Here is a 27,910-nt window from a genome sequence, read left to right on the forward strand (position 1 = left end):
GCAGCCCCGGACGGACGTGCGGCACGTTTGACAATGAGATTGTGATGATGAATCATGTCTACAGAGAACGCTTCCCTAAGGTACCGTCGCCGTTTCTGGCAGCACTGATAGAGCAGATTTGTAAAAACAAGGTGAAGACGTGTCGGAGTGTGTTTTTGACGAGCCGGGATATTTTTAGCAAAGTCAAAGTCTCCGGTTTGTCCCTGGAGGTGCTGATCAATATTGTTTAGAGAGTAGCGCTTGCTGTCAGAGTTGTGAGTGCGGTTTTGTCCCCCAGGCCACGGCCCAGATGGAGGGCCAGCTCATCGACATCATCTCGGAGTGCTCCCCCGACACGGCTCTGCCCCTGGCGGACGGCGTGCTGGGCTTCATCCAGCACCAGCTGGTGGAGCTGGCCCGGGACTGTCTGGACAAGTCCCAGAACGGCCTGGTCACCTCCAGGTACTTCATGGAGCTGCAGGAGAAACTCGAGAAGCTGCTGCACGAGGTGAGTGTGTCCCGTCCGCAGGAATCCAGTCCAGAAAGTACACGAGCAATATCATTTGTATGTGGTGTATTCAGCTTTTATCTGTTCTCTCTGATGTCTAGCCAGGGGGTTTGATAGTTGGATAGTTGGGAGCTGTTGCTCTGCAGCTGGGAGGGTTTGACTCAACTTTGAGCTTGTTTGAGTTCATTCATCAGCAACGCTGCCATCACGTTAGTGTGGAAGCCTGTTCTGTTGCATTTACTTTCTGCTAAGCATTTTTATCACACAGTTAATTCGTAATCAACTACAAAACTTCCTGCTCTTTTTTTTATTTTTTTTTTACACAGATTACACCAAAATACATAAACTAGAGCTGGGTATCAATTCAGATTTCCGAATTCGATTCTATTCGCAATTATATTCGATTCTCGAGTCGGGTAAGGATATCTCAGAGATGGTACCAATTTTACTTGGATTTCCTGGTGGAAGGTGGAAGAGATTCTCTGAGAACTAATGCTGTAAATTTTCGAAACTAACTCTAGCCTGGTACTTTATCAAAAATATTAATGTTTACATGAACAATTGAGCCCAAAGCAGTTAGGGTTGTCCAGTTCATTGCTGGCTTTGTGTTTTTTTTTTTAATCCAAAATGCATCCAAACATCTGCTTTGAGCTTTGTTTGTGGTGCCTTCAGTGCTCCTGCCCTGATGTTGAACAACGCTCTTTACCTGGTCACGGATCTCGTGAGATCGCTGGTCACGCGAGACTACCAGGCTGCATTACACGTGGTAGAAAAGATGATCAATTTGAGGATTTTATGAATCGATAGCGGATCATTCAAAGGAAAATCGATTCAAATCGATTAATCGATTTTTATTTTTTTTAACCCAGCGCTACCAAAAACCCAAAATGACTCTGCTGGAGCAGACTAGCTCTTCTGTTCTTAAACTTTCATTTACACATCTATGATTAAATTTCAGAGCCTTTTTGCTCTTAGTGGCCAGAGATTGTCATCATAACTGAACTCTGAGAAGTCTTTCACCACCTCTGGATAATAACCTCTGAAGCTGCTGATTACCCCAGAAGAGACATCGTCAGACTAAGACTAATCATTTAGTCGATATGCTCCACTTTCTCTCTGTTTCTCATCAGTCTAGCAGAGCAGGGACATGAAAAAGTTTTGATGCATGATGGTGAAACATCATCCGCGAGGACCCGATGTCCTGAAGTCTCAATAACCATCATCATCTCTCACTCATCAGGCTTACGAGCGTTCAGAGAGTGAGGATGTGACCATCATCACCAAACTGGTCAAGAAGATCCTCATCATCATCTCCAGGCCGGCCAGGCTGCTGGAGTGTCTGGTAAGATTCAGCCCTCACAACCACGTCTGCACGGTTCAGCTGAATGTGGAGCATGAACCCAGAGCCCTGAACACGCAGCGAGTGACTCGTGCTCACATGCTGGTGATGCTCCGTCACAGTGACGGCCTTCGCTAATAATAACAACCCGGCTGCTTGTTGGAAGAAGCCAGTGGGTTTTATTGACGATGACGAATCGTTCACGGCCTCTTATTGAAGTTTAAAGTAACCTTTGTTTGTCAGTATACATTTTTTACAACACGCACCGAAGCAGATACGATTATTGACGATTATTGATGTACTGATGGTCTGGCTGCAAAGTCACTCATACAGACGAGTATTTTGTTGAGGTTATTTCTTTCATTACTTCTACTTTTTACTTTTTAACACTGCAAGTCAAGCATTCAGTAAAAGCTGGGCACATTAATACACGAGAAATGAGCAGTTTGCAGCTTCTAGTTTGTAATTGATCTCCTTGTTTGGCTCATGGGTCGTAACTTGCATTAACTTCCATATAGTAGTTGAGTTACATCGACACGGTACATGAGTAACCGCAACAGTCAAAGCAAAGATTAGTTGGGTTTATTCATGAACTCTTTGGAGTTAGATTGAACTATTTGAAAATGAATAATTTCTATTATTAAGAAAGGCGCATCCAAACATTTCCTTCTGTCTGTCACTAAATACTTGTATTGACAGCTATTATTGCACCTTATTTCTATTTCAACTCTTTTGTTTTTCAAACTGCCAAAAAGAATTACCAAGATAAAGACGTATTGGTTTAGTCTGCAGCTCCACAACATGCTCAGTTGTAATCTTTACTGCAGTTATTTCTCTTTGTGTAGCTGGTTGTTAATCTAGGTAAATATGCACCGCTGCTTACTTCTCCTTCAGTTTTATTTGACCTGAAGCTTAAAACAACAGTGAATCTGCAACGAGTGTCGTCCCTGATCCAGGAGTTTGATCCGGAGGAGTTCTACCAGCGTTTGGAGGCTGCAGAGGGTCAGGCCAAGGTGGGCCCGGGAATTAAGACCGACATCCCCAGATACATCATCAGCCAGCTCGGCCTCACCAAAGATCCTCTGGAAGGTGAGAAGCTGAAATCATTTTCCTTCACATTCATCTTGTTGCAGTCGCAGGTTTGTCTGTTGACGTGCGCAGCAGCAACAACCTCAATGCTGCCGTTACTGTTTGGCGTTACCTGTAAGTGGTCCTACCTGTGTCAGTCTACCTCCCTATATCATGTTATAGATGAAAATTCACTCTTTCACTCACGTTAAAACTCACATTTTTAACTTTATGGGGGGAAGATGAGTTTTATTGAGACGGTTCCTTCTGCCTTTTACAACTTCATAAATGATTATTGTTGAAAAGGGGAACATCCTGATTACCGTCGACCCAAAACGGAGGCAGCAGGTTTTATATTGGGAGTGAAATCCATCACAACTGAACTGAAGACTGTGGTGGTAATGGTTTGGCGTGTCTGCTCCTACAGAGATGGTTCACCTGGAGCAAACCAGTCCGAGTCAGAGAGCCAGTAGAGAGTCCGACGACTCCGGAGAGGTCACACCTGTACAGGTGTGTGTTTGGACTAGGAGGCGGCCAGAGGCTTCTGAGCAGCTGAAATCATTAATAAATGTTAAAGTCCTGGAACCAAACTGGTTTCTTGTGTAGATATATTCATTTATCTGTCTCTGTCTTGTGGGATGTGTGTTGTTCAGAACCGGGCCAGCTGCACCCCTCCTCGCAGGAAACCCCTGGAAAGTGACTTTGACAATATAAAGCTGATTAGCAACGGCGCTTACGGGTATGTACGACGGTTCAGCGTTGAGTCTTTGTTGAAATGCTCCAGTTGCATCGTTGCACCACTGATGGGAAATAACTCAAATGAGGACGTTGTTGTACTGTTGTGTCTGAACTAGGGCTGCAACTAATGACTATTTTAATAGTCGACTAGTCACCGAGTATTGAAACGATTAGTCGACTAATCGGATAATTAGTATTTTTTTTTTTTAATTTAGTATGAGGTGGCTTTAATTATGTGGCAAAGGACAATAAACACAAGAAAGATGGTACTAGAGCCCTGATATAGCAGGACTGTTTTCTTCATCCTGCTCCCGCCCGCATCTGCAAAACTCTGAGAATTCATGCCCGCACGGCGCACAATAATAGAGACGCATTTATTTAGTGTTTTCTCCCGTCCCACAAGAGAAATGTCCAGACAAATCTATCTGATTTAATGTTAACATGAGGAGTTTGTGGAGTTTGATGGATAATTGACAGTTCATAGGTCACCTGAAGTTAGAGGCAAATCCATCATTGTCATCACACAAGCTTTTTCTCCTTTCGCGCTGCATCAATTATGATTGAGGTTTTAGCAACGAGAGTAGCTGTGAGTGGCTCAAATAATACTAATAAATAACATGAAATAAACAAAGTTAACGAATGAAACGAATTAATTTAACAAATGAAAATAGGCTTAATATCTTACCAAGGCGAGTCCGTTTTGTTCAACACCCCAACGTGCTTTCTCTTCAAATGCATTACTGACGTGCTCCTGTGAAAAGCAAGGTCGGCTTTGCAAACCTTGCAAGTCATCTTTTTATTCGCCGTATCGAGGCTAAAATGCTCCCAAACCTTTGAAGTTTTATTACCCGCAGCTGCTGAGACGCTATCGTGCATGCACGACTCTCGGCAGAGATTGTATTGAAGTGAGACGCCTCACTCCATTGGAAAAACACGTCTGGCGACAATTGTCGACAATGGAATTCATTGTCAACAATTTTGATTATCGATTTTTGTTGACAACGTTGACGAATCGTTGCAGCGCTAGTCTGAAACTGAGCTCATCAGTGAGTGATGCTGCTGCTTTCTCATCGTTTGTTCTGCCTGTTTCCGTATGAAGCTTCGTATTTATCTTCCTCACATAGTCCAGTAACCCTCCTCTGTTGTCTCTCCACATCTCGCTGCTCTCCCACCTCCTCCCCCTCCGTGCAGAGCCGTGTATCTGGTGCGCCACAAAGAAATGCATCAGCGCTTTGCCATGAAGAAGATCAACCGGCAGAACCTGATTCTGCGGAACCAGATCCAGCAGGTGTTTGTGGAGCGGGACATCCTCACCTTCGCTGAAAACCCCTTCGTGGTTTCCATGTTCTGCTCTTTTGAGACCCGGAGGCACCTCTGCATGGTGATGGAGTACGTGGAAGGTAAACACCGCTGGGTTACGACTCTCTCAGACATGAAGCAGGCATGAAACTAAAACGTAAAAACTCAATTATTAATCAAAGAAAAAGGTTTAAACTGAGTGTCTTTTCAGGCGGGGATTGTGCCCACCTGCTGAAGAACATCGGCCCTCTGCCGGTGGACATGGCCCGGATGTATTTCGCAGAGACGGTCCTGGCTTTGGAGTACCTGCACAACTACGGGATCGTGCACAGAGACCTCAAGCCCGACAAGTCAGTTTCTCAGCCGGCTGTTTGATGGGGATGAATCCACATGTGTTGATTCTTTGATCATCTGCAGACCTGAAAACATCCAGCAGTCTTGCTGAAGTTAAAGCTTTAACGTTGGCTTTACGTACCTCTGTGTCTCCTTCTGTGCAGTTTGCTGATCACCTCCATGGGACACATCAAGCTGACAGATTTTGGACTGTCAAAGATCGGCCTGATGAACATGACGACCAACCTGTACGAAGGACACATTGAGAAGGACACCAGAGAGTTCATAGACAAACAGGTGAGTCCCTGCTCCCGTGGTTGAGTGTGAAACCTTAAATGCTGCTGGCCTTTTTTCCTCTCACATCCTTCCCTGTTGCGCAGGTGTGCGGTACTCCGGAGTACATCGCTCCTGAAGTGATCTTGAGGCAGGGCTACGGGAAGCCGGTGGACTGGTGGGCCATGGGCATCATCCTCTACGAGTTCCTGGTGGGCTGTGTGCCTTTCTTCGGAGACACGCCGGAGCAGCTCTTCGGCCAAGTCGTCAATGGTAACCAGTAATTTAAAAGACTGAATTAGGACTAGGGCTGGGGATCGATTCAAATGTCAAGAATCGAATCGATTCCGATTCTTAAGATTCAGAATCGATTATCAAGATTTGATTCGATTCCGATATTGATTTGGGTTAGTGTTATTAAAACAGTTTTTAGAGCTGTTGCATGAATTATATGACTGTAGTTATGCAAAATATTACTACTAGTATTATATTGAGATTTAACAGCAGTATTGGCAGCTAATGATGCTGTAAGGACCAATTTTATGCAATTATAACCCTTTATTTATATATATATATATATATATATATATATATATATATATATATAAACACTTTAATGTTTTCATTTTTGCCTTTAAACATATTTAAAGGCAAAAACATGGCACCAGTTATTCTCGTGTCCGACAAAACATTCCTTTTTTGGGGATAAACAAAAAAATAACCAAAGGTTGTAATGTAATGAATAAAAAAAAATACATAAATGAATAAAAAAATAAAAAAAATCGATCTTTAGACATATGAATCGATTTTTAGGAATTAATATGAGAATCGATTTAGAATTGGGAAATCGATTTTTTTCAACACAGGCCTAATTAGGACGTATAAATGTATTTGAAAGGCCTTCATCAGGGTGGTGTGCTTGTGTTTTCAGATGAGATCATCTGGCCCGGTGGGGAGGACGCTTTGCCACCTGATGCTCAGGATCTCATCACCAGACTGCTGAGGCAGAACCCTCTGGAGCGTTTAGGAACTGGTAGGTGGCAGTGTGATGGACGCTAAGTAGGTGGAGAGACCCCCCCGGGGGCGTAGTTAGGTGTAGTTTAGCTTGTGATGCTTAGGAACGGGCGCAAAGAGACCTTAGCGTCTCCATGACGACAGCTCTCTCATGTCGGGATGTCAGCAGCCAGGACAGCCGGGACAGGCAGGAGTTTAAAGTTGCTCTTTCAGTCCCAGCAGTAGTAACCAGGTCTCTGGTCGGGGGCTGAACATTTCGGTGCTTCTACGAGGCTCAGACTTGCTAAAAATGGTAAATGCTGCCATCAAGGCTGAGGCACTGCTGTTAGACTCAGTTCTGCGTTTGAAACAGAACAACTGATAACCACATCTGTTAAACACAGGAGAAAGATACACCTGGTTGAACCAGCCCAACGGAGCCTGACTGATTTCTTCTACAGGTGGAGCTCCAGAGGTGAAGATGCACATGTTTTTCCTGGGTCTCGATTGGAACGGCCTCCTGAGGCAGAAAGCCGAGTTCATACCTCAGCTGGAGTCTGAAGATGACACCAGCTACTTTGACAGTAAGTGACACCTTAAACATGCAAGTTATGTTTTTATTAGGTAAACTAGACACTACAGTTACGGAGCGATGGTAGGATCACATTCAGATACATCAGTGTGAAGTAGAGATGTAGGTGTTCCTGCTTTTATGCCTTGGATGGTGCTGGTTTTAGACACCGCCAGTTTGTTGTCATTGACTTGGATGCCGCTGTGTTTTGTGCAGCACGATCAGAGCGCTTCTGTCACCTCGGCTCGGATGAAGATGATGAGACTAACGATGACGATTCCTCACTGGAGCTCCGACAGTTCTCCTCTGTGGCCCACCGCTTCAGCAAGGTACGACATGTGCTCAATGTTGGTAACATTTGACATTAAAGATGTGATCAAAAGGTAGACTTTTATCTTTAATTCAAGAAGCTTCACAAAAATGTTGCATTTATAATTTAAGAATCACAGCCATTTTAGCAAAGTACCTTTTTTTTTTTTTTCAAGTGCTCACAAGTATTGGGTACAATTTGGATACAATTGGCCGACATTATACTGGCCGCTTGTAGTTTTGTCCCTCGTTACTTTAAGACAACCGCTGCAGATTAAAGGTCCTGGGTTGATATTGGGCTTGGACGTGGCCGCTGGTTGAGTCCAGTGAGATCTTAATGCAAACATTAGGAGCGACGTCATCGTCGGTTGTGGAAATAAAACATACATGTGAGAAAGCAAAAACCCAAGATGTTGGTTTGTTCTCTGGAGAAGGGAAGCTCTGGCAAGTTCAACAACATAAAACCAGTCCAGTGTTTGCGGTTCTGGTCCTCGAAGGCTGTTTCCCTGCTCCAAAACGCCTAATTCAAATGATTGGATCTTTATTTTAATTATTTTAAAGACCCATTCACCTGAATCGGGTGATTTCAAATGCCCATCATGCAGCACAGCAGAGTGCAACCCTCTGTGAGCATTCAAGGCATGAAAAAGTAGAGTATAAAGTATATAGTAGATTAGACCTCACTAGGACACATCTAAGCAGGACCTCAGACGATCCCAATCGGGGTCTTTGAACAGTTGAAACTGGGAGAAACTGAGAGTAGGAAGGAGGAAAGAAACTGCTCACGATCCCGCTCATGCCCCGTAGTGTCAAACATGGTTAGGCAGTGTGATGGTTGGGGCACGTATAGCATGCGCCACGTTCCCTCGTGTTTCTTGACGATATGACAGGAAGATAAGTTTTCAGGACTAAATATTCTCCGTTCATAATCAGCTGAACTCTATAAACCGGATCAGACGGCTGGATGATTGCTCTTATCTCTTGTGTGGGATACTTTCATGTGTATGATTTCTAAATGGTCAATAGGCGTGTTTCCACTGGAGGTACCGTATTTTCTGCACAATAAGGCAAACCTAAAAGCTTTTAATTTTCTCAAAAACCGGCAGTGCGCCTTATAATGTGGTTATATAGGATCACCGCGGTAATTTATGTCACCGTAGTCAGGGGGATTCTGGGTACTGTAGTCGGTGTCGCCGAAGTAACGGTGCTGACTCGCATAATGGCGACGAGATGGAGCCGGGACCACTGGATGCTGCACTCGCCCAGCTGTTCCATCCCCACACAAGAAATGATTTTGAGGGATTTGGGGATGAACTGGAAAAGTTCCCCTCCAACTTTGTTTTGGGAATGAACAAAGTTTTCAGAAAGCTGGCTTTTATTTTGTTAATAAAGTTTGACTTACGGTACTTTTCTTCTTGGTTTTTTTGCCATCTCCTGTAGCATTGTGTGGCATTTCCTGTAGCGCTGCTCCATCAGGTAGATGCGTAAAGGGGTTTCACATAGAACGCGGTTTGCGCCGCGCACACCGCCGGGGTGGGCGCAGACTCGGCGCAGAGCGGCGCGCGCATCGGGTACATATTTGTTGCAAGTTGCTTGGTGACCGGAAAAAAGTTTTTCTGGTCTGGCGCCGTTTTCCCACTCGTTTCGACGTACAGTAGCTACAGCTCGGTTTGCAAAATGCATCTGTCCCTGCTTCAAAGAAAAGCCCTGGCTTTAGTTCTTCTGAGGAGGAGGAGGAGGAGGAGGAGACGAGCAGCAGCAGCAAGGAGGGTCCATGAAATCCTCATGAAGACAGGGTTTGGGGGAATACAGGCTCGTTGGGGAGCTCCAGCTCCAGCTGAGCTTCCAGGTACTTCAGGCTGAACAGGTAGCAGTTTGGCAGCCTGTTGGGGAGAGTTGGAGCCTCAGCAGGATCAACCAACTTCAGGCTTCATCACTGCAACTGAACGCCAATGGTGCGGAAAATACGGTAGATGTCCTGGAGCCGGATCGCTGGTGTGTGTCTCCTTTACCAGGAAAAGGGCTTCGGGACATTTACAGGGCAAATAAGGTTTCATCTTTCGTCTTGATGGGTTGTACTGGTTCAATTTCACTGTGCTGGGACGCCAGCTCAGCGACAATAAAGGCTATTCTATTCTATCTCAATCTTGATCACCACTCAATTGTCCTAAAGTCGTTGTGACGATGTGTAACGGTCAAATCAAGACAAATCTCTGGACGTACCTGGCTGTGTATTACATGCCGCATCACCTCACCTGTTTCCCGTGGCCCTGCAGGTGTACAGCAGCACCGAGCACCTGTCCACCTCCACGCCATCCAGCCACAGCCTCTCGTCGTCGGAGCGCAGCTACAGCGAGGAGAAGGAGGAGCGCTGGGAGGGCCGGGGAGCCCCCTCCCCCGGGGACGGACACAAACATCTGGCTGCTGGAAACAAGAGGGAGGATCCACATGCAGGAAGGTGAGGGCTCCATACGGCTGTCGGCCTCCTCTTTGCACAACTCCCTCCTGGTAGTTAGAGAGCTTGTTGAAGAATTGAAGATGGAAATTTAATGGGAACATCTTTGGATGTCATTTAAGAACAACATAAGTAGAACGAGGAGACTGCAGTATTTTATCTGGAAGAGTTGCTCAGGACTGCAGACTAAAGTTTATTTCGTCAACGAAAATTATGACAAATATCTTCGTCAACGAACATTTATCACCTGAGGAAAACGAGACGCAACGAAAATGCTGGTCATGTGACGATAATTAAATATATAATGCAATATCGCAGAGGAATAAAAACGAGACTAAAATGTTCATTCTTCATTTTCGTTGACCAAAACGAGACGAGACAAAATGTTATAACAAAGATCCTTAAAAGAAATCCTTAAAAGAAAAAGATGGGGAGAAATGCGGCCACAAAATCACAGGAAAAAATAAATATGTTGTAAACTCAAATTAGAGCGTCTTCTGTATCTGGAATGAATGTATTCTTGAGTCTATAATGTAACAATAATAATAAGATAACCTTGTTTGAATTGTAAAATGGGTTTGGCTAAATACAATCTTTGAATAAAACTAGACTAAAATGGTCCTGTACAATTCTGACTAAAATAAGACTAAAATGCAGACTTTTAGTCGACGGAAACTTGACACGACTAAAAGGAGAATGAACGTGACTAAAACTAATAAAAACTAAAATGATAGCTTGACTCAAAGACTAGACTAAAACTAAAATTGAAACAGGCTGTCAAAAACCACACTACTTACTTACTTAAATTTTATTTGAGAAGGGCCATGTGCAATTAGAAACATAAATGTAAACATTTGATGCATTGCACCAGAGTTAGCCTTAGGCTAACTTGCATCTGCAGTCCCTTGCTGGAGACGGAGGTCTTTCAGGGCGAGACAGGATGGTGTGGAGACTGCATGTTTTATTCAGAGCACACTAGGGACGGTATATCAGGTTTTTTCCCTTAAAGGAGCTGTATGTAAGAGCAATAATAAAACGAATCATAAAATGACCCCGATAATTCAACAGACATTTAAAAATCATGTTCATTTCAAATACTTATGTCACTGACAACAGCACTCAAGGCAGGATATTCCAGTTTAAAAAGAGGAGTTGCAGCCCTCAACTGATGTTTATGTTGTCATTTTTTGTTTTGGCCTGAAGCTCCACCCTCCACCTATCTCCCAATCACCAAGTCAGTATTGTTTCTGAAGCTCCACCCTCCACCTATCTCCCAATCACCAAGTCAGTATTGTTTCTGAAGCTCCACCCTCCACCTATCTCCCAATCACAAAGTCAGTATTGTTTCGGAAGCTCCACCCTCCACCTATCTCCCAATCACAAGTCAGTATTGTTTCTGAAGCTCCACCCTCCACCTATCTCCCAATCACCAAGTCAGTATTGTTTCTGAAGCTCCACCCTCCACCTATCTCCCAATCACCAAGTCAGTATTGTTTCTGAAGCTCCACCCTCCACCTATCTCCCAATCACCAAGTCAGTATTGTTTCTGAAGCTCCACCCTCCACCTATCTCCCAATCACCAAGTCAGTATTGTTTCTGAAGCTCCACCCTCCACCTATCTCCCAATCACCAAGTCAGTATTGTTTCGGCATCCGGGTTGCCAGCTCGGCTCTAATTATCGCAGCCATGGCAGCCTACGTTCCTGCTGCATTCTGCAGCCTACCTGGCAACCTCTGGTCGGGGGGAGGAGGGGGAGGGTACACGCCGCTCAACAATATTTTGAAAGTGACTGCAGTACCAGTTTTGGACATTTCGTACAGACGGCTCCTTTTAAATATGAGCGTTAAAACTAAGTAATTTCCAGCGAGCCCTTCCAAACCCCTGTTGTCTGTGTCTCCTGCAGCCTCCGGCCCCGAGCCTCCAGTTCGTCTCATTCGGAGCGCAGCGCCAGCCCGCTGGTGATGAACAGCACCCAGAGCCTGGACACCACGCCCCGGCTGGCCATCTCTGCCGAGGAGGAAGGTGAAGCCTAGAAACGCAGGACCGTCAGCTCAGTCTTGTTTTTAAACCACGGAGCTCTAGTCCTGACCAACCGTCTCTGTTCGTAGATGGTGTGGTTTCCAACCTGCGGCGCATCCGTCTCCGGAGCAACAGCACGGGCACGAGGCCGTCCTTCCGGAGGGGGGTGTCCCGGCGAATCGCGCACCAACTCGAGACGCCAGAGAAACCCAGAACCTCACCTGGGAAGGTCCCCAAGTCTGCTTCGGTTTCTGGCCTGTCGCTCATCATTACCCCAGGTAACCATGACGACGACGGTCGCTGTGAACCCAAACAGAGGAAGTTAGGTTAAGGAAGTTATTTTCTGTGTTTTATCAGCCCAACTTTATTGTATTTAGAAAATATAAAAGAAATTTGATGCAAAGGTTGTGAGAAGCATGTTTATTTATACTATAGGTATACACACGCACACAAAATGACGGCATTCCAAACCATCCAAGATTCTGTCTCTCAAACGTCGTGCTGACAGCAGCCTGGACGCTATTATTTACACGTTCCTTTTATCTTGTTCCACTGGGAGCCCAACATGGACTCTTCTGAAGACGGAACGTATTTCTGTCCATCAGAGATGAACTCCGTAGCGTTCCTGTGGAGGGTTGATTCATGGCTCCCTCTTTGTGTAATACTGTGTTGGGTCAGTGGGTTTCCACGTCTGACCCGAGCCCCAGAAATGTGATGCTGGTACGACCGTCTCAGGGCTAATGTCTCTGCTAACCAATTAAACAATAACCAAACTGAATTTCCTTTACGGAGCCAATACAACCTTATACAATGGCCATCAAGCCCATAGATGTAGGAGCAGTGCAGGTTTCTGATGCTCCTCTGCCTCCGAGTTCTGCCCTGCTGGTCCTTATCATCCACAACTGCCTCCTCCTGATTGGTGGATTGGCCGATGACTCCTCCCACAGCAATCAGCCTCATCCAGCTCAGGTGGATGCATGTATCAGGTCCAGCTGCAGGGAAACCTGAGAACTGGCACACACATGCACCATACACACAGTAGAGGGGGGTGGTAAATCCACAGAACAGATGCCATTAACACGTGTTAATGTGTTTGTTCATAGTTTCTAAATTCACTGAAGTTCACTGAGTTGGTCTGTAAAAACAGGAGAAGTCGTTTCATTTTTACTTGCATTTATACAACTTTTTTGCTTTGCAGTTTTTTTACAACTCATTTTTAAAGTGTTTTTAACAAAAGATGATTTAGGAGACTGATTAAAGAAAACGGGTGAAGCAGTTCACATCGCTGCCTTGTTGAATTGCTCCTCATTTTACATTTATAGTCATGTTTTTATCACTTCTTTTTCTGTAATACTGCTGGTCTGTGTTTATAGCGCCCTCTTCAGTCCGATACCGTGGGTAACAAATCATGTTGTTTTAATTTTCACTAGTTTTTATGAGTCACGTGTTGTTCGTTCTTTGGCTTTTCTGTTTCCGAACAAGTCAGAAAAAGGAAAAAAAAAATACTAATCTGTTCAAAAAACAGAAAAACGCTCCCTTTGTTTCACAAATGTCTTTGAAGACTGCCGACACAAGGAGAGGCTTCCGCTCCCGTATAGACTCTCGGTCATCGTCCCGGCTCTGACCCTGAAGAGCTTCCTGATGGGACGCGGCGCTCACACTCGGTCCAGTCTGAGGTCACCGCGCTCAGACTGGACCTCTGTGCTTTGTGAGGCTCAAGAGCGGCTCGGCGCCGCACCGATGCAGCCGAGTCGGAGCACGGGGACGATGAGGAGGGGCTGGTTCTGGCGGAGCCCCACTTTCCTCAGCCGTACATACGAGCTCCAGGGCGTACTGGCGTAATGAGGAGCACTTTGGTACATAAAAAAACCTTCAACTTTATTGATTTACTGGGATGCTTCTCCCCCCGACTCCTGAAGTGCAGCTGAAACAGTCGACGTGCAGCTGGACGAGGCTAAATCCTGTTTCCTGTTTGAAGTTATCATGGACCCTCTTTCACCCCCTTCTCTCTAGCCTGTATCCCCCTCTTCCTCATCATCCTCCTCCTCATCCATCTGAAGCGAAGGCTTTTTTTCAGCTGCTTCTACCTGAGTGAGGAATCGGTGACGCATCGCTTTAGTGCTCTTTGTGCAACCATGTGATGAAGTCGTCAGGTCTTTTTTTTTTCATTTCATTTCATTTATTCCATTCATGGTATATATTCTTAATAATATTGTACAAAATTCCATGAAGTACACATTATCACCATTAAAGAAAAGGAGAAGGAAGAAGAATACCACTCTTCTATCTATTTTTTTTCTCTTTCTCCTTCTTCTTTTTTGTAGGCACTTATCTTTTCTTCTTTAAACATTTTCTTAAGCTGATACAAACTTTTCAGTTCCTTGCTTTGTCCATGCCATAATTTTACACCTGTAACAGAAATACACATTTGTTTTATGTTTAGCCTTGCAAAAGTATGTTTGAAATCAAGTTTAAGTCTGTTGTCCTCATCCTCCAATCTGAACAAATTTTGAAACTGTTCTGGTAACGATCTATTTTTTGCTTTAAACATTATTTTTAAAGTTTGAAGTTCAACTATATCCGCCATTTTCAACAAACCTGCCGAAATAAATAATCTGTTTGATGGTTCTCTGATGCCTACCCTGTGTATGACTCTCACTGCTCTTTTCTGTAGCACAAACGGAGGAGAGAATTAAATTGCTAGACTCTATTGGAAACAGTAGAATCTGCCTTTTGTTTGGTTTTAATGACTATTTTCCAGTATTTCATCAATCACTCAAAGGAAAAAAAAAAAAAAAAAAGATATTTGCTCATTTCTCTGTCTGTTTTCTGTTTGGTGACCAGATGACTCCAGCGTCCCTCCGTCGAGCCCCAAATCGTCCCTGTCCCTGTCGTCCAACCCCTCGTCCAGGGACTCGTCCCCGAGCCGGGACCTGTCCGTCAACATCAGCTGCCTCAGGCCTCCGGTGGTCATCCACAGCTCCGGCCGCAGGTTTGGTTTCGCTCTGCGGGCCATCAGAGTCTACATGGGCGACAGCGACGTTTACACCGTTCACCACATGGTCTGGGTACGTGGCCTCACCTTAAATGTAGCTGGAGTCGGGGGAACACGTTTGATTGGTGTGGGATGTGAGTGGATTATAGGTGATTTGTATTGGACCTGTTTGCATAACTTTTTAAAATCACTACATACATGAATTGAATCCAAATGAAAGAATCTCCTCCTTCAAAGGTTTTCATTTTGAAACATCATTTAAAAAGAAATCAAGATAAAAAAAGAAGAAACCAGTGTCTGGCACTGTTCTGGACGAGTTTTGGCCCGTTGGTGTTCATTATGTTGCTTCTGCTGTGTTTCCTCTTTTTTTTCATATTCACACAATATTTATTTATGTGTTGGTAACTTTGGGATCACCGATCTCTGTCATGACCCACGCTTCCCCGAGCTTCACCTGATCCCACCTCTGACCTCTGACCCCAAGGCCTGATAGTGGAATTGGTATCGGACAGAAGAAGAGAATGGTGTTGGAACATCTTTATTTGGGACTAACTAAAAAGGAAAATTATTGAATGATTATAGATGATAGTGATCGACTCCAGTTTGATTGGAAATAGGTTTATGGCCCTTCCGGGACTGACTCTGAGGATTTGCCTCTACGAGCTTGGCTGGAGTTTTGGTCCTGTCCTGATACGCAAGATCTCTGTACTTCAGTAGCCATGGTAACCTGTTAGATACGTGGCTGTCTGTTTAATTTGATGTGTGTGTGTTCAGTGTGTGGAGGACGGCAGTCCCGCACACGAGGCAGGACTGAGGACGGGAGACCTCATCACTCACGTCAATGGGGAGTCCGTTCAGGGACTGGTGCACACTGAGGTGGTGGAGCTCCTGCTCAAGGTAAACCTTCGCCTGCACTTCCACTACCTTCAACGCATCAGTGCATTTTGTTTGTCGATGCATTATGTTCCTTAAATATCTCAAAGTACAAAGATGCCTCCAGGCATGGGTGTTAATGTTCCTGATGTGTCTCCAACAGAGCGGCAACAAGGTGACTCTGCAGACCACCGCCCTGGAGAACACCTCCATCAAGGTGGGCCCGGCCAGGAAGGCCAGTTACCGGGGGAAGATGGCCCGGCGGAGCAAGAGGAGCAAGAGGAGGGACGGACAGGACGGGTACGTGAGAGAAGGAGGAGGAGGAGGAACGGTTTCTGCTCATTCAGAGATTGTTTCTGTTCGTAGGTCCAAGCTAAGATTCTTTTCTCCTGCAGCCGGCGTCGTAGCATCCTGAAGAAGCTGTCCAAGCACACGCCTCCGCCCCCCATGCAGAGCAGCCGCAGCTTCTCCTCCGGCCTCCACCAGTCGTCGAGCGACAGCCTCTCGGGCTCCCCCACCCAGAGCCTCTCCCCGGGGCCGTCCACGCCGTGTTGCTCTCCGGCCCCCGACCAGTCCGGAGGTGAGGGGAGAGACGGGGTAGAGGTTGGTTCTGTGGGGCTTCAGGTTAATCAGAGCTGATGTTTTTCTCCTCCTTTTTCCCGTCAGACTCGAGCTCCTCTCCGTGCTCCAGCTCCCCCAACTCTCCGGTACCGCAGGCTCGCCCCAGCTCCCTCCACGTCCTGGGCCGCTACACCAAAGCGGGCCGCTGCAAGTCCACCAGCAGCATCCCCCCGTCCCCTCTGGCCTGCATCCCGCCCCCCCAGCCTCTCTCTCCCCAGTGCTCCCCCTCCTGCCTCTCGGGTCACCCCAAGTCTCTGCACGGCTTCCACGGCAAGACGTCGTCCCCCCCCACCATCACCCGCCACTCCGTGCGCCCGCGCAGCGTGGAGCCGCCGCGCTCGCCGCTGCTCAAGAGAGTCCAGTCCGCCGAGAAACTGACGGGAGACAAGACGGGGGGTTACCACGGAGACCGGAAGGCTTACAGCACCCGCCGCCACACCGTGGAGATGCCCCTGTCGGAGGGGGAGGGGCTGGAGGACGACGACGGAGACACCGCCACCGGCTTCGTGTGCGTGGGCGAGCACGGCCGGCAGGGGCTGTACATCGGGGGGCCGAGGGACCAGCAGGACCACCACGGCTCCTCCACCTCGCCCCAGCACCGGGGGGGGAGCCACCTCTGCAAGGAGTCCCAGGAGGTGGTGGTGATGAGGAAGCTGGCTCTGTCCGACCGCAGGGACTCCTTCAAGAAGCAGGAGGCCGTGCAGGAAGTTAACTTTGACGACCCGGAGGAGAGAGAGGCGGCGCCGACCCCCAACCTCCCCGCCACCCCGCCAAAGACGTTCCAGGCGAGCTGGATTACCTCACCGCCGCCACCGGACCCCGGCGTGGGGCCGGTGGGAAGAGGAGCCCGGAGTAAATCACAGCAGAAAACTAAGACTAAAGACAAAGAAGGTGTTTAGTTGTTCTCCTCTCGCCGGGGGTCGCAGGCCGTTGACGTGGCGGTCCCAGGACCCGCTTAACGGTTCTCAGTCTCGGAGAACGAGCGAGAGTCCAGAGAACTGTGACCAAACTGAAAATCAACATAAAAAAGATGGTACTCAGTAAACACGCTTCCTGCAGCGCCGGCAACGATGCTGCTCTCTGTTCTTTGTCCTCCAATCACTGTGGCTTCTGCTTCTTGTAAATAGTTTCATTTTAGAGGAAGAATCTTATTTGCAGCTTTTTAGGCTCAACTCCTCTTCTTTTTCTGCAAACGACCGAGGTGCTTCAGTTGTGACGGGCGACGGACACTCCAGGCGACGGCTTCAGGCTCGTCCCGTTGAGGAATATTTGATATTGTGATGTCATTTTTTTATTTTACTTTGCAGCGTGTTACTCACTCCGGGAGTTTCCCCTTCTTGCATCACGTCCACGGCTGAATCACACGGCATCGTCTCTGCCGCCTCCCCGGTTAGTTCACATGAGGACGCTCTCCGCCTGACTACGGGCCGTGCTTGGGCCTGAAACACACAAATGTATCAAAAATCAATACTTTTACAGCTAAGTGTCGTGCATGCGTGGGCTCGTCCGCCGCTAACATCTGTCCCGTGAAAGGTTTGAAGTGGAAACCCTCGTTATTTAAGTCATAACCTACCGGTCACTTGCTGAATCCAGCTTCCATCCGCCTCCTCATGAACTGTCTCAGTAGAACGGTGTAACTAAGTGCATTAATGTAACGGCATCTTCCTCTGTTTGTCTCACTTGTACAGCAGATGCAGCACACATGCTAACTTTTGTTTTTGTATGCGTATTATGAATGAATGTTTACTTTTTTTTTTGCAAAGATATGTAAGTGAATCTGTTGGTTTTTGTTAAATTATTAAAGGAAAAAAAAAAAGAGTGACGAGAGAACTGAAGCAGAAAGCCGGAGTCGATGAAGGATTGGTTAAAAGGTGAACTCCTTTTGTATATTTTGATATGAACTGTCCTGCCGCAGTAGCGATGACCCGTGTCGTGGAGCTTACAGCAGCTGTGTTACCGTGGCGACTCCGCCAGTGGCCTTGTAGGGGAAGGTGGACTCGGATGAAGCGTTGCCTAGGTGACACGGTCCTAACCTCCCATCCCTTTGAACCTGTGAGCGCTTTGCTTGTTTCATACTTCGGTGTAATATTTCAGCAGTTCTGGTACAAAGTCTGACTTTTTTTTTTTTCATTCTTTTTTTTAATCACCGAGGGGGAAAAAAGCTGCCGTTTTAACTGCTAATTAGGTGGATGATTCATCCAGGTTTCACAGTTTTGTGTTTTTTCAGAGTGAAGGAAGATTAAACAGATTTAAAGAGCAAACCCCTGTTAGTTCAGAGCTGAGCTGTGATGAACACTACAGTGTTTTAGACCCTTCACTGTTTGTTTGGGAGTTGATATTGAAGTTCTTCTTCATACATGTTGGTGTATTCAGAGCAAGACTTGTTTCTGATTTTTTAACCCCCCCTCCAAATGAATTGTCAGTATCTTAGTTTGTTACATCGTGTTATGCATTTTAAGGTGAAAAATTGAGGTTTACAAGGAGTTCCTCATGTTTGTGTCTTCACACGGATGATTCCATGTCTCCCTCCATGTTTTTGTGTTTTCACATTTCGTGTTTCTGCCATGCTTGAAATAAAGGAAACGCAACGGATTGGAGTCCACGTCTGATTATTTTGCACTCATCTGTCCCTCATGCAGCAATGTTTGAATTTCCTTGCAGCCTATCTGCTGCGGGAGCCCATGATAACGTACGTGCACTCACTGGTGCATGTCTGCACAGCGGTACTGATTACTCTGGGCAGTGATAACACAACCATTTATAGACTGGTAGATGAGTGTATACTGATAAATGACAGGTTTTCCACTGTGAATACTGCCTTGTTGCAGGAAAAGATTTGATCGAGTAGGTTACTGAACTCTGCACAACCTGACTGTGGAAACTGCACCACTTTATCACTGCTGTCATGCCATTGTCATCCTACTGTAAGTTTCAAGCTGTATTGTCAGATACTCTATGTTCGACCTACAGCACAAATGAAATGACAGTCCCCTCTGACCCACGGTGCAAGATACAAGTAATAAAATATAAAAATAATCAGTCCACAATTAACATGATATAAACTAAACTTGAATATTTACAAGAGTATTTATTTACCCTCTAGCAGGAGGTTCCCCCCTTATGATCCAGGTCCTGGTCCAGGCTTCTTCCCTCTTAAAGGGGAGTTTTTCCCACTTCTTAAAGTTTTTCTTCCACTAGGGGAGTTTTAACCTTCCATTGTTTATGTAATAATTGCTCAGGGGTCATGTACTGGGTCTCTGGAAAGATCCTAGAGACAACTTCTGTTGTAATAGTACGGAAGAGTATTAGGGCCAAGCAGGAGAAAAATTAAAATATTATAATAATAAATTGTATTTATAGAGCACATTTTCACCTGAAGAACAAGTTTCAAAGGGCTTACAATAAAGATTAGAAAAAAATAAAAATAGATAAAAAATAAAAATATATATTTTAGAGGAAGATTTTTTTTTTTCATTATGCACTTCGAGAAAAAAGTCGAAATGTTGAGAAAAAAGGCAAGATTTCGAAATTTCGACTTTTTTCTCGAAGTGCACAATAAAAAAAATCTTCCCCTCTCAAATATTTTTCTCCTGCATGGCCCTAACTTGAAAAAAAAATTACCAGATAAAATAAAATAGGAAATACATATTACTGTTTGAAATTTTTTCTATTTTCAATATTTAAAAAAAAAAGTTTTTTTAGTTTAGTAAAAACTAAAACTTTTAGTTTTAGTTTTTTTTTTTACTTTTCTTTTAGTTGGGGCTTGCTCTGGGACCAGGGGAAACAAATGTTCTTGTCTAACGAGCTGCTGGAATGACGGTAAAAACTCCTTAAAGCGTTGCAGAAAATGAGAAATGGGTTGTTGGATATCGCAATTTAGTGTAATTAAGTTCTTTTCCAGCAGAAAGTGTTTTTATCTGCAGCAGTGTTGCAGCCCGGGAGTGAGTGAGTGGGGGGGGGGGGGGCGGTCAGGTTCAGGTTACATGGCGGGTCTTCCCTCCTCCTCCCCCGCCCTGCGGGCCCCGTTCCCTCCCCGGCCCTCCCGCCTCCTCACATGAGTTCCCACGCAGCTCCTTCCCAGGCCGCGGAGCTGGAAAATGGCTGAGTTGTGGAGCAGCGAGCCTCGCTCGGGACGCCAGGGACGGTCGGGACGGGCGAGCCGCGGAGCCGCGGCCGAGTGAAGAGTGCGAGGCCGCAGGAAGAGCGCCCCTGCGCGGCCGAGGCCCCCCCCGGGACCCGCCTGGAGCCCCCCCCGGACCCCCGGACCTCTGGAGCCCGAGCAGCGCACACGCGTCCCAGGGTGAGTTTTTCCAGGTTCCTGCACATTTGCAGCTCCAGCAGCAGCAGTTACAGGATCAGTCGTGCTGGAAAATGGAGGAGAGCTGCGTGAGCGCCGCCTGGCCCACGCACTCTCGCTGGTAACTTGGAGCAAAGTTTTACTGCCTGACCCCGACTTTTCACCCTTGTCGCAAGGGTTGTTTTCTTGCCCCCCCTTCACCCTCTCTGGGAAACTGTAGGAGAAAATCCTCCTTTATTCACGTCCTGGAGCCCACACGGTTGATGGAAGTTACTCACTTTATCTCCAGGCTGCTGCACAGCTGAATTATTATTAATCCTCATCATTTGGTGTCTAGACAAGAAAGTAAAGAGGATTTGAACCATCTAGTTGGATTTTGATTTTTTTTTAAACTTACTATTTATATATTTAATTATAGAGTTACATTTAGTGACTTGTTGCTTGAAAAATGTACATGTTACAACAAAAAAATCCATCTTTAGTCGTGAGATCCCTCTATATTACAATTGTACTGCATATTAAATGGTCATTCTGGTAGGTTGTCTGCAGTGTGGAGGCCTGACTTATCTACATACCTGACTAGATGTGTGTTAAACCCCTCATTTCAGGATCTGCTGCATATCAGGGACTGATGCATCCACATATCTTTCATAACACTGTTTATCTGCCAGATGCAGGGTTTTTGACAAAGCAGTCTTTGTTCCTTTTTAAATGTCTCAACGAGCAAAAGTAACTTGCAGGACTCGTTCTGTAAAACGCCCCGAAAAAGTAGCCTCCAGCTTTTTCAAATGCAAAGTGTCACGTCTTGGAGAGGTGAAAGAAAGTGTCAGTTACGCCAGACGCCATCAAGTTGCAGTTGTTTTTCTGAAATGCACTTTCTCCGTTTAGTGTGACGCAAGGGCCAGAAATCCACTGGGGTCATAAGATTTGAATGGAAACGTATTTTTGTGATCTATAAGTGAAAGAGTCAAATGACTAGTGAGGGGGGGGCACCGAATATGCTGCTTTTGAACTTTCCTGCAACAAAACTCTTGCAGTGTTTTCAAGCGTTACGCAGCGCAGACTTGAAAACGTTTACAGACAAGAGGCGAGTCAAATGTTCTGAAAATAGCACACAGAACCCAGTAAAACATTACATATCTGCTAATAAAAACAGTCACAGCAGCCTCAGTCCTAAATGATCCAACAAATGGTTTTGTTTAGCAAACAGAGCTTTTCTTTAGGCTTCATAGACCTGAGGTAGAACTCAGATTCCAGGTGAATAGAAATGAAATCATAAAATGTCGTGGACAAGGTTTCGGACTGAGAAATAAGTGGTCAGCAGCTCCGAGCTGCAGCAGAGCAGATCCTGCAGATCAGATGTGGACATGTGGCTGGAGGCCAGGATGCACGCATGGTGGCTCTGCAGTCAGTTCTTCCCAGAAGGGTTTGAGGGGCCAACACACACACACACACACACACACACATACACACACACACACACACACATAACTATCTGAGTTTGTACAAAACTTTGCTTTCCGCTGGCTGAAATTACTCGGGGATAACACGAAGCAGCTGTATTTCATTAGATTCTTCAAATCCAAGAACCGTGTTTATGGGAAGTTAAAATATTGTCTAAAATATTGACAAGAGAAGCTGTTACAGTTTATACAACACATTTTTATGTGTTGCATTACTGCCACATATGGTGTAAGGTTAGAGGAATTTTCTTCTTCCTGGAATTAATAAAACAATGGATGATTTTCCCTGATGAGCCCTGGCAGGATTTAAATCCTCTGAGGTTGATAACATTTCTCATGTAGCGTATATCACATTGGCTATCAAAGGTGACGGTATGGTGATGTGTGAAGGGGGAGGTCAGGTGACTCACCTGTCAGCGTACAGGGGTCAAAGACGTGACGCTTACTTTTTCTGTCCGATGGAACCATTTACCTAATAATAAACATAAAAATGAATAAAAAATATAATATGTATGTCTAATACGTTCCTTCTACATGTGCCCACTCTTATTTTATTTAAACATGTTGGGTATTGGTCATTTTCTGCCATCTGAAGTGTGAAAACATCATGTGGGGTGACCGTCCGGCCTTGACTTCTGTTTGGACAACTGGTTTTAAATCACATTAAAACAATTTAAAAATAATGCTTGCCCTATTGGGCATACTTTCAAACTTGTTTTAGATTCATTGACAAAGTTATGGAACATCTGTACACACATTTCAATCATAATACACAAACTAATCTTGTCCGAATATGTTCATTGTCTGAATTATCATCTGGGGTGACCATGAAAAAAATACAATTGAGGGACTTTTATATTGACAATCATCTCAAAGAGGATGTTGCATCAGCCAGTTACTCCATGAGGGTCCCAGAGAGACAACCTGCAGGTCAGTAGTCTCTCTCTCCTTTACAAATAAATCCTCTTTCTAACTGCTGCAGTGTATACGTCACATTTTGATATCATGTGGGGTGACCACCCTAAAACTGTAAATAATTTGTTTTATTTGCAAATCTATATTTTGAAGGTAAATTTGTTACTGATATGTGGTGAGAAGTAGCTAGCTTAGATCATATAGCTAACTGTTAGCCTGTTATATTTGATTAAACTTGAAAGCATCATGTGGGGTGACCACCTGTCATGTGGGGTAACCAACAAATGGCAATTCTGTATCAAATTCAAAATTGAATGTCTATCAGTTTTGGTTCAAATATAGATTATTGGTATAGCATCCATAAGTGAATACACCTTGTACACATTTTAAATCAGTTTTATGAATTTTAGAGTAAGTAAGAGGGTGACACTGCCATTATGGATAGAATGTATTTAAAAATGGTTTTCAAAAAATGAAAGGAAAAATGTGTCTATCTTTCTTGAACAGTTAATTTAATTACTGATACTTCTTAAAATATAAATTTTGTTATGGAAATCTATTAATTTTGAGATAAATGGTCGCCCCAAATGATGGTTTAAAGGTTTAAAAACACTAAAATACCTTTGTTTGAAGTTTTCACATACATGTATGTGTACACTACATTTCAAATGTTTGGAAAATGGCCAAAATATCTTTATTTTAAGTATTTTAAAAATGGGCTACTCAAAGGCCTTATACGTCTTTGACCCACAGGTTGAAGGGTCCACACCCTTACGGTTTAAAAGGGACAGAACGTCAGGTGATGGGATGCTCTTGGGAGCAGTGAACGGCAGGGAGTCCAGGGGCGACCTGGCCGTTGCCATGGTTACTTACAGCACCTTCTATGTGGCTCAGAGGAGATCAATAACCGTGGCTATCTGGAGTAAATCCGCTCTTTGGCAGCAACCACAAACTTTTCGTTTCTTGCAGATTGGGGTTTATTGTTTTTCTTTTCCACTTCTGCTTTGGAAAATTTCACTGTTCCTGAGGCCCACTTCCTCTGACGTGCGTTGAAGACGTCCCAACGGATTTAATAGTGTAAAAAGAAAAGACAGGACTTTGTACGTATGATTTATTGGTTTGAGAGCCGAGTGGTTCGTCTTGTATTTTGTTGGAAAGACATTACTGGTTGGTCATTTTTCTTTGGGAGTTTATTTAATTATTATTATTATTGTTTTTCCTTTTGTTTGCATATATTCTAATGTTTAAAACCAAGTTTAGTAGAACCCAAAAGCCACATGTATATGCATTTTAACCTTGCAACAGAGGGGCTTTTTGTGTGCACAGTGGTGAGTGTGAATGTTTCCTTCACCAGCCCTCTTGACAGTCTCGCCATATTTCATTGATCCCTAGAAAAAAATGAAAAAGAAAAAGATTCTCCCAAAGAGGACCAAGATTATCAACTGTGGGACATGCAAGGGCAGGAAAGAAAAGACAGTGATGGGTGCAGTTTGGTGACTGCAAGACGTTTGTAGTTTGTGTGAATAAGTGTGTTACATATGTTTATAGAATTATGAACGAGTTTGGTAAATGTATCAGTAGTATCCTGCAGGGGGAATGGGTTGAGCCTTGACAGACTAGTACTTGGACTTTTACAGTATTTTACACTGATGTTCATAGCAGTGCAGATAAATTGTCAAAGGTCGTAAATGCAATGTTTCCTTTATAAAATGTAGGTAGAGCATAGTTAAAAATACATGTTTCTAGGGGTGGGTATTGTCAAGGACCTTACGATACTTGATTCAAGATACCGTACAATGCGATATTCAAATTCAAATTGCGATATATTGCAATATAATTTATTTTAATATAACTGTAAAAGGCATTATGCATCTTAAAATCCAAGTTGCACGTACATCAGAGTATAGTGATAATTCGTGGGACAAACTAAGTCAAAACAACGTAATTCAAATCATCCAAGCTGTTTTATTTTAAATATAAAAGCTAAAGTTACAACATATTTGCACGTTTTTCATATTGTTTACATAATATGAAATTAACATGAACAATATTATTTAAGCCCACAATAAAGTCGTATTGGATTTACAACCTATCTGAAAAATGATTTACTATTTGAAAAAAAAAAAGCAACTATATTTAAATATCAATATCGAATCGGCCGGCAAATATATTGCCATATGGATATTTTTGTCCACCCCTAGTGTCTAAAATGATGACAGTTAGAGAATAAAATAGCCACCTAGTTAGGAAAAACATTTTGTCTATATGGCACAAATTTATGTTCAGTGACTTGTTCATGTTATTTTCATTAATATTTCATTTTTGACAGTCATGCATGTGACCCTTGTATGCTGAGGCACATTACCCTTGCGTTACAGTGTCTCCCAGTCCACTGGTCGATTTATTAGTCGATACGGCCTGGCTCCGCCAAAATTCAGATTCTTTAATTTAATTACATTGGGAGGAAAGTACCAAGTTCTAAAGGGGGTGTTTTCAGCGCACACCTCTTTCCAGGGTAACGGTCTATCTTTGGACACCCCATTGTTTTTGCTATTTTGGATTAGCCCAACCCCCTGACTGGAGACAAATAGATAAGGTTTTCGGACTGTAAAGTAAAAGGACAAGGTCCGGTGATTTGTTGAACTCTATCATGTCAAAGACATCTGCATTGTGGCAGAATATCATAAAAATAGACAATGGAAAAAAATTTGAATGCAAACTTTGTAAGCAACAGTTTGGATACCACAGCTACACAGCAAACATGGCGCATCACCTGAATAAAAAATACTGTCCGCCACCGTGTGCAGTGCAGAATGATAGTGTCGGTCAATTATTAAAACAAATAATAAATCATATTTATCTATATCTATTAATTTTGACAGGCTGTCATGTACGTAAAAAAAGAGGATCTGCACACTTGGATCAATGCAAGTATCTTTAATTAACCAAGCTTTCGGTCAGAAGACCTTCATCAGGGTAATAGTCAGCACATGAGTTCAATTAACAATCTTATGTAGTTCATCAAGGCAATCAGCAGCACCTGTGCTGCACCACTCCCACCAAGATGGGAGATGTAGTTCAGAAGCAGGAAATGTAGTCCTCTCTACAAAGCAATAGAGTAAAGTAGTAGTAAAGTAAAAGAAACATTGCACAAGAACCATATGCTGACAAGGCATAGAGACAGGCTGTCGTGTGTAATTAATTTATGTGCAGAAGTTTAGATCATAAACGACGCCCCCCCACAAAAAAGGGAAAAAAACTGTTGAATTTTAGTCAACATTTGAGGGCTTCAGTCGACCAAAAATGCCTTTACAGCCCTAGTTTCCACTTCCTCTGATGTGAAAATCAGTTTTAGAGTTTTAAAAGGGAAATTAAATAATCTCTTCATTTATTGATTATTTATTTATTTATTTATATATATATATATATATATATATATATATATTTTTTTTTTTTTATTTAATTATTATTATTATATTTTTTTTTTGGGAGTATATGGGGAAATGCATTGCTGTCAGTCAGTTTTTCAAGTCTTACAGTGCAGTCCTGAAGTTGATGCCGCCCATATTTTCTGACGTCTAATGAGGACCTCCCGTCTGTGGAGGCGCCACCGCTCTCTGTGGGCTTCGTAAGTGCTTGTTTTTCTAGCACTGAAGGTGACTCTGTTACCCCGCTGAGCAGACGGACTCGTCATGTATTGATGAGACTGATCCACCTGACTAAACTTATGCATTGAAAGCTGATTTTAAAAATCAAAACTACAAAAACAAACTGATTAGTGCTAATAACGTCCTAGAAATGTTTATGGTCACTGGGCAACTGCGCCCAAGATGGGCAAGATTTGTACACGTGCACCACCCTCACAGCATCCCCGTTAGCCCCTGTAATGCAGCTTCAGACTACTCTACTTTGAGCATTACCAAGTTGGGAGCTTTTTGTCTTTGAGGAGTTGATGTGACGTGGTTGATTGGCAACACGAGGACACGTGTCGCGTTATCCGACAATGGCTCGGCCCCCCAAACTCTTTATCTGGTCTCTGTACCACGTTTTGCCAACAAGAAGGAAGGAATAGATTTGTTGTTTCCATGTTGCGTCTTCTTAGCTGCTGTCTCTTTGTTGACCGTTGTAAAGCTGATGTTGACGGTGTCAGCATCGCTGGTTTCCTTTCTTCGCAGTGACCTCACTTTGCAGTTTTGACATGTTCACATCTGGTTCCATGACCTAATGCCAGATCAAACGATGACAGCAGAGTCCCTCAAGGCCATACATGAAGGATCTGGGTCTGGACTTTGTTCATCCTCCTTAATGCATCCGTTTGCAACAATTTAAATAGGTGGTCAACAGCGTTTGCCGTTTAACCTTTTTAACTTGTAATGGTCGTCAAAACATCGACCCCTTCGTACACGCATCCAACTGGGACGGAGGGTGTCCCAGCTGTCAACCAGTGCGGTTACATCTAAATCAAGCTATTGGCAACAATCTAGCTAAGGATTAAACTGGAGGTTCAGAGAAATCCAAGTATACATGCACGAGAAGACAATCGATTATTGAGTGAGGTGCGTTCGACTCTGTGAGGCTAGGTGGTAGGGCTGGGCGATATGACCTCCAATCAATATCACGATAAATGGGGCAGTTTTACCTCGATAAAGATAAATGTACAATAACCCGCTGAAGTTAATTTCTCAGCATGTTTGGCGTGAGAAGTTGTTGAAATGCTTGAGTCTCACACTAGACAGCCCTGTTAGCTGCTTCTTCGTTTGAACCATCAGCCATTTTCTTGGGTTTCCCTTCTCGTTCAAACTGGGTGGGTGGAGTCACGTGATTACAGCGTCTTAAAGGGGAATGAAACTAGCCTATCAGCA

General features: G+C 44.3%; 2 protein-coding genes across 6 annotated transcripts in view; both read left to right on the top strand.

Annotated features, from left to right (window-relative positions):
• Nucleotides 1-18,965, top strand: part of mast3a (microtubule associated serine/threonine kinase 3a) — a 39,543-nt gene extending 20,578 nt beyond the window's left edge. For all 5 annotated transcript variants that reach the window (XM_061732666.1, XM_061732664.1, XM_061732665.1 and 2 more), the window contains 21 exons: nt 5-80; nt 278-487; nt 1,728-1,829; nt 2,783-2,915; nt 3,322-3,404; nt 3,548-3,633; nt 4,824-5,032; nt 5,143-5,281; nt 5,429-5,561; nt 5,645-5,810; nt 6,469-6,570; nt 6,992-7,114; nt 7,318-7,430; nt 9,687-9,868; nt 11,769-11,887; nt 11,974-12,162; nt 14,729-14,952; nt 15,654-15,776; nt 15,916-16,052; nt 16,148-16,332; nt 16,419-18,965. In XM_061732666.1, coding sequence (XP_061588650.1) covers nt 5-80; nt 278-487; nt 1,728-1,829; nt 2,783-2,915; nt 3,322-3,404; nt 3,548-3,633; nt 4,824-5,032; nt 5,143-5,281; nt 5,429-5,561; nt 5,645-5,810; nt 6,469-6,570; nt 6,992-7,114; nt 7,318-7,430; nt 9,687-9,868; nt 11,769-11,887; nt 11,974-12,162; nt 14,729-14,952; nt 15,654-15,776; nt 15,916-16,052; nt 16,148-16,332; nt 16,419-17,272 — 3,688 coding nt within the window. In that variant the 3' untranslated portion in view covers nt 17,273-18,965. The remainder of the gene's footprint in view (nt 1-4; nt 81-277; nt 488-1,727; nt 1,830-2,782; nt 2,916-3,321; nt 3,405-3,547; nt 3,634-4,823; nt 5,033-5,142; nt 5,282-5,428; nt 5,562-5,644; nt 5,811-6,468; nt 6,571-6,991; nt 7,115-7,317; nt 7,431-9,686; nt 9,869-11,768; nt 11,888-11,973; nt 12,163-14,728; nt 14,953-15,653; nt 15,777-15,915; nt 16,053-16,147; nt 16,333-16,418) is intronic.
• A 1,474-nt stretch (nt 18,966-20,439) lies between these two features.
• The window catches only part of pik3r2 (phosphoinositide-3-kinase, regulatory subunit 2 (beta)), a 48,502-nt gene continuing 41,031 nt past the window's right edge, over nt 20,440-27,910 (top strand). Inside the window, exon 1 of the mRNA XM_061732670.1 lies at nt 20,440-20,673. The gene's annotated coding sequence lies outside the window, so the exon portion shown is untranslated. The remainder of the gene's footprint in view (nt 20,674-27,910) is intronic.

Source organism: Cololabis saira, chromosome 10, assembly GCF_033807715.1.
Source record: "Cololabis saira isolate AMF1-May2022 chromosome 10, fColSai1.1, whole genome shotgun sequence".
In the NCBI taxonomy this organism is placed as follows: Eukaryota; Metazoa; Chordata; class Actinopteri; order Beloniformes; family Belonidae; genus Cololabis; species Cololabis saira.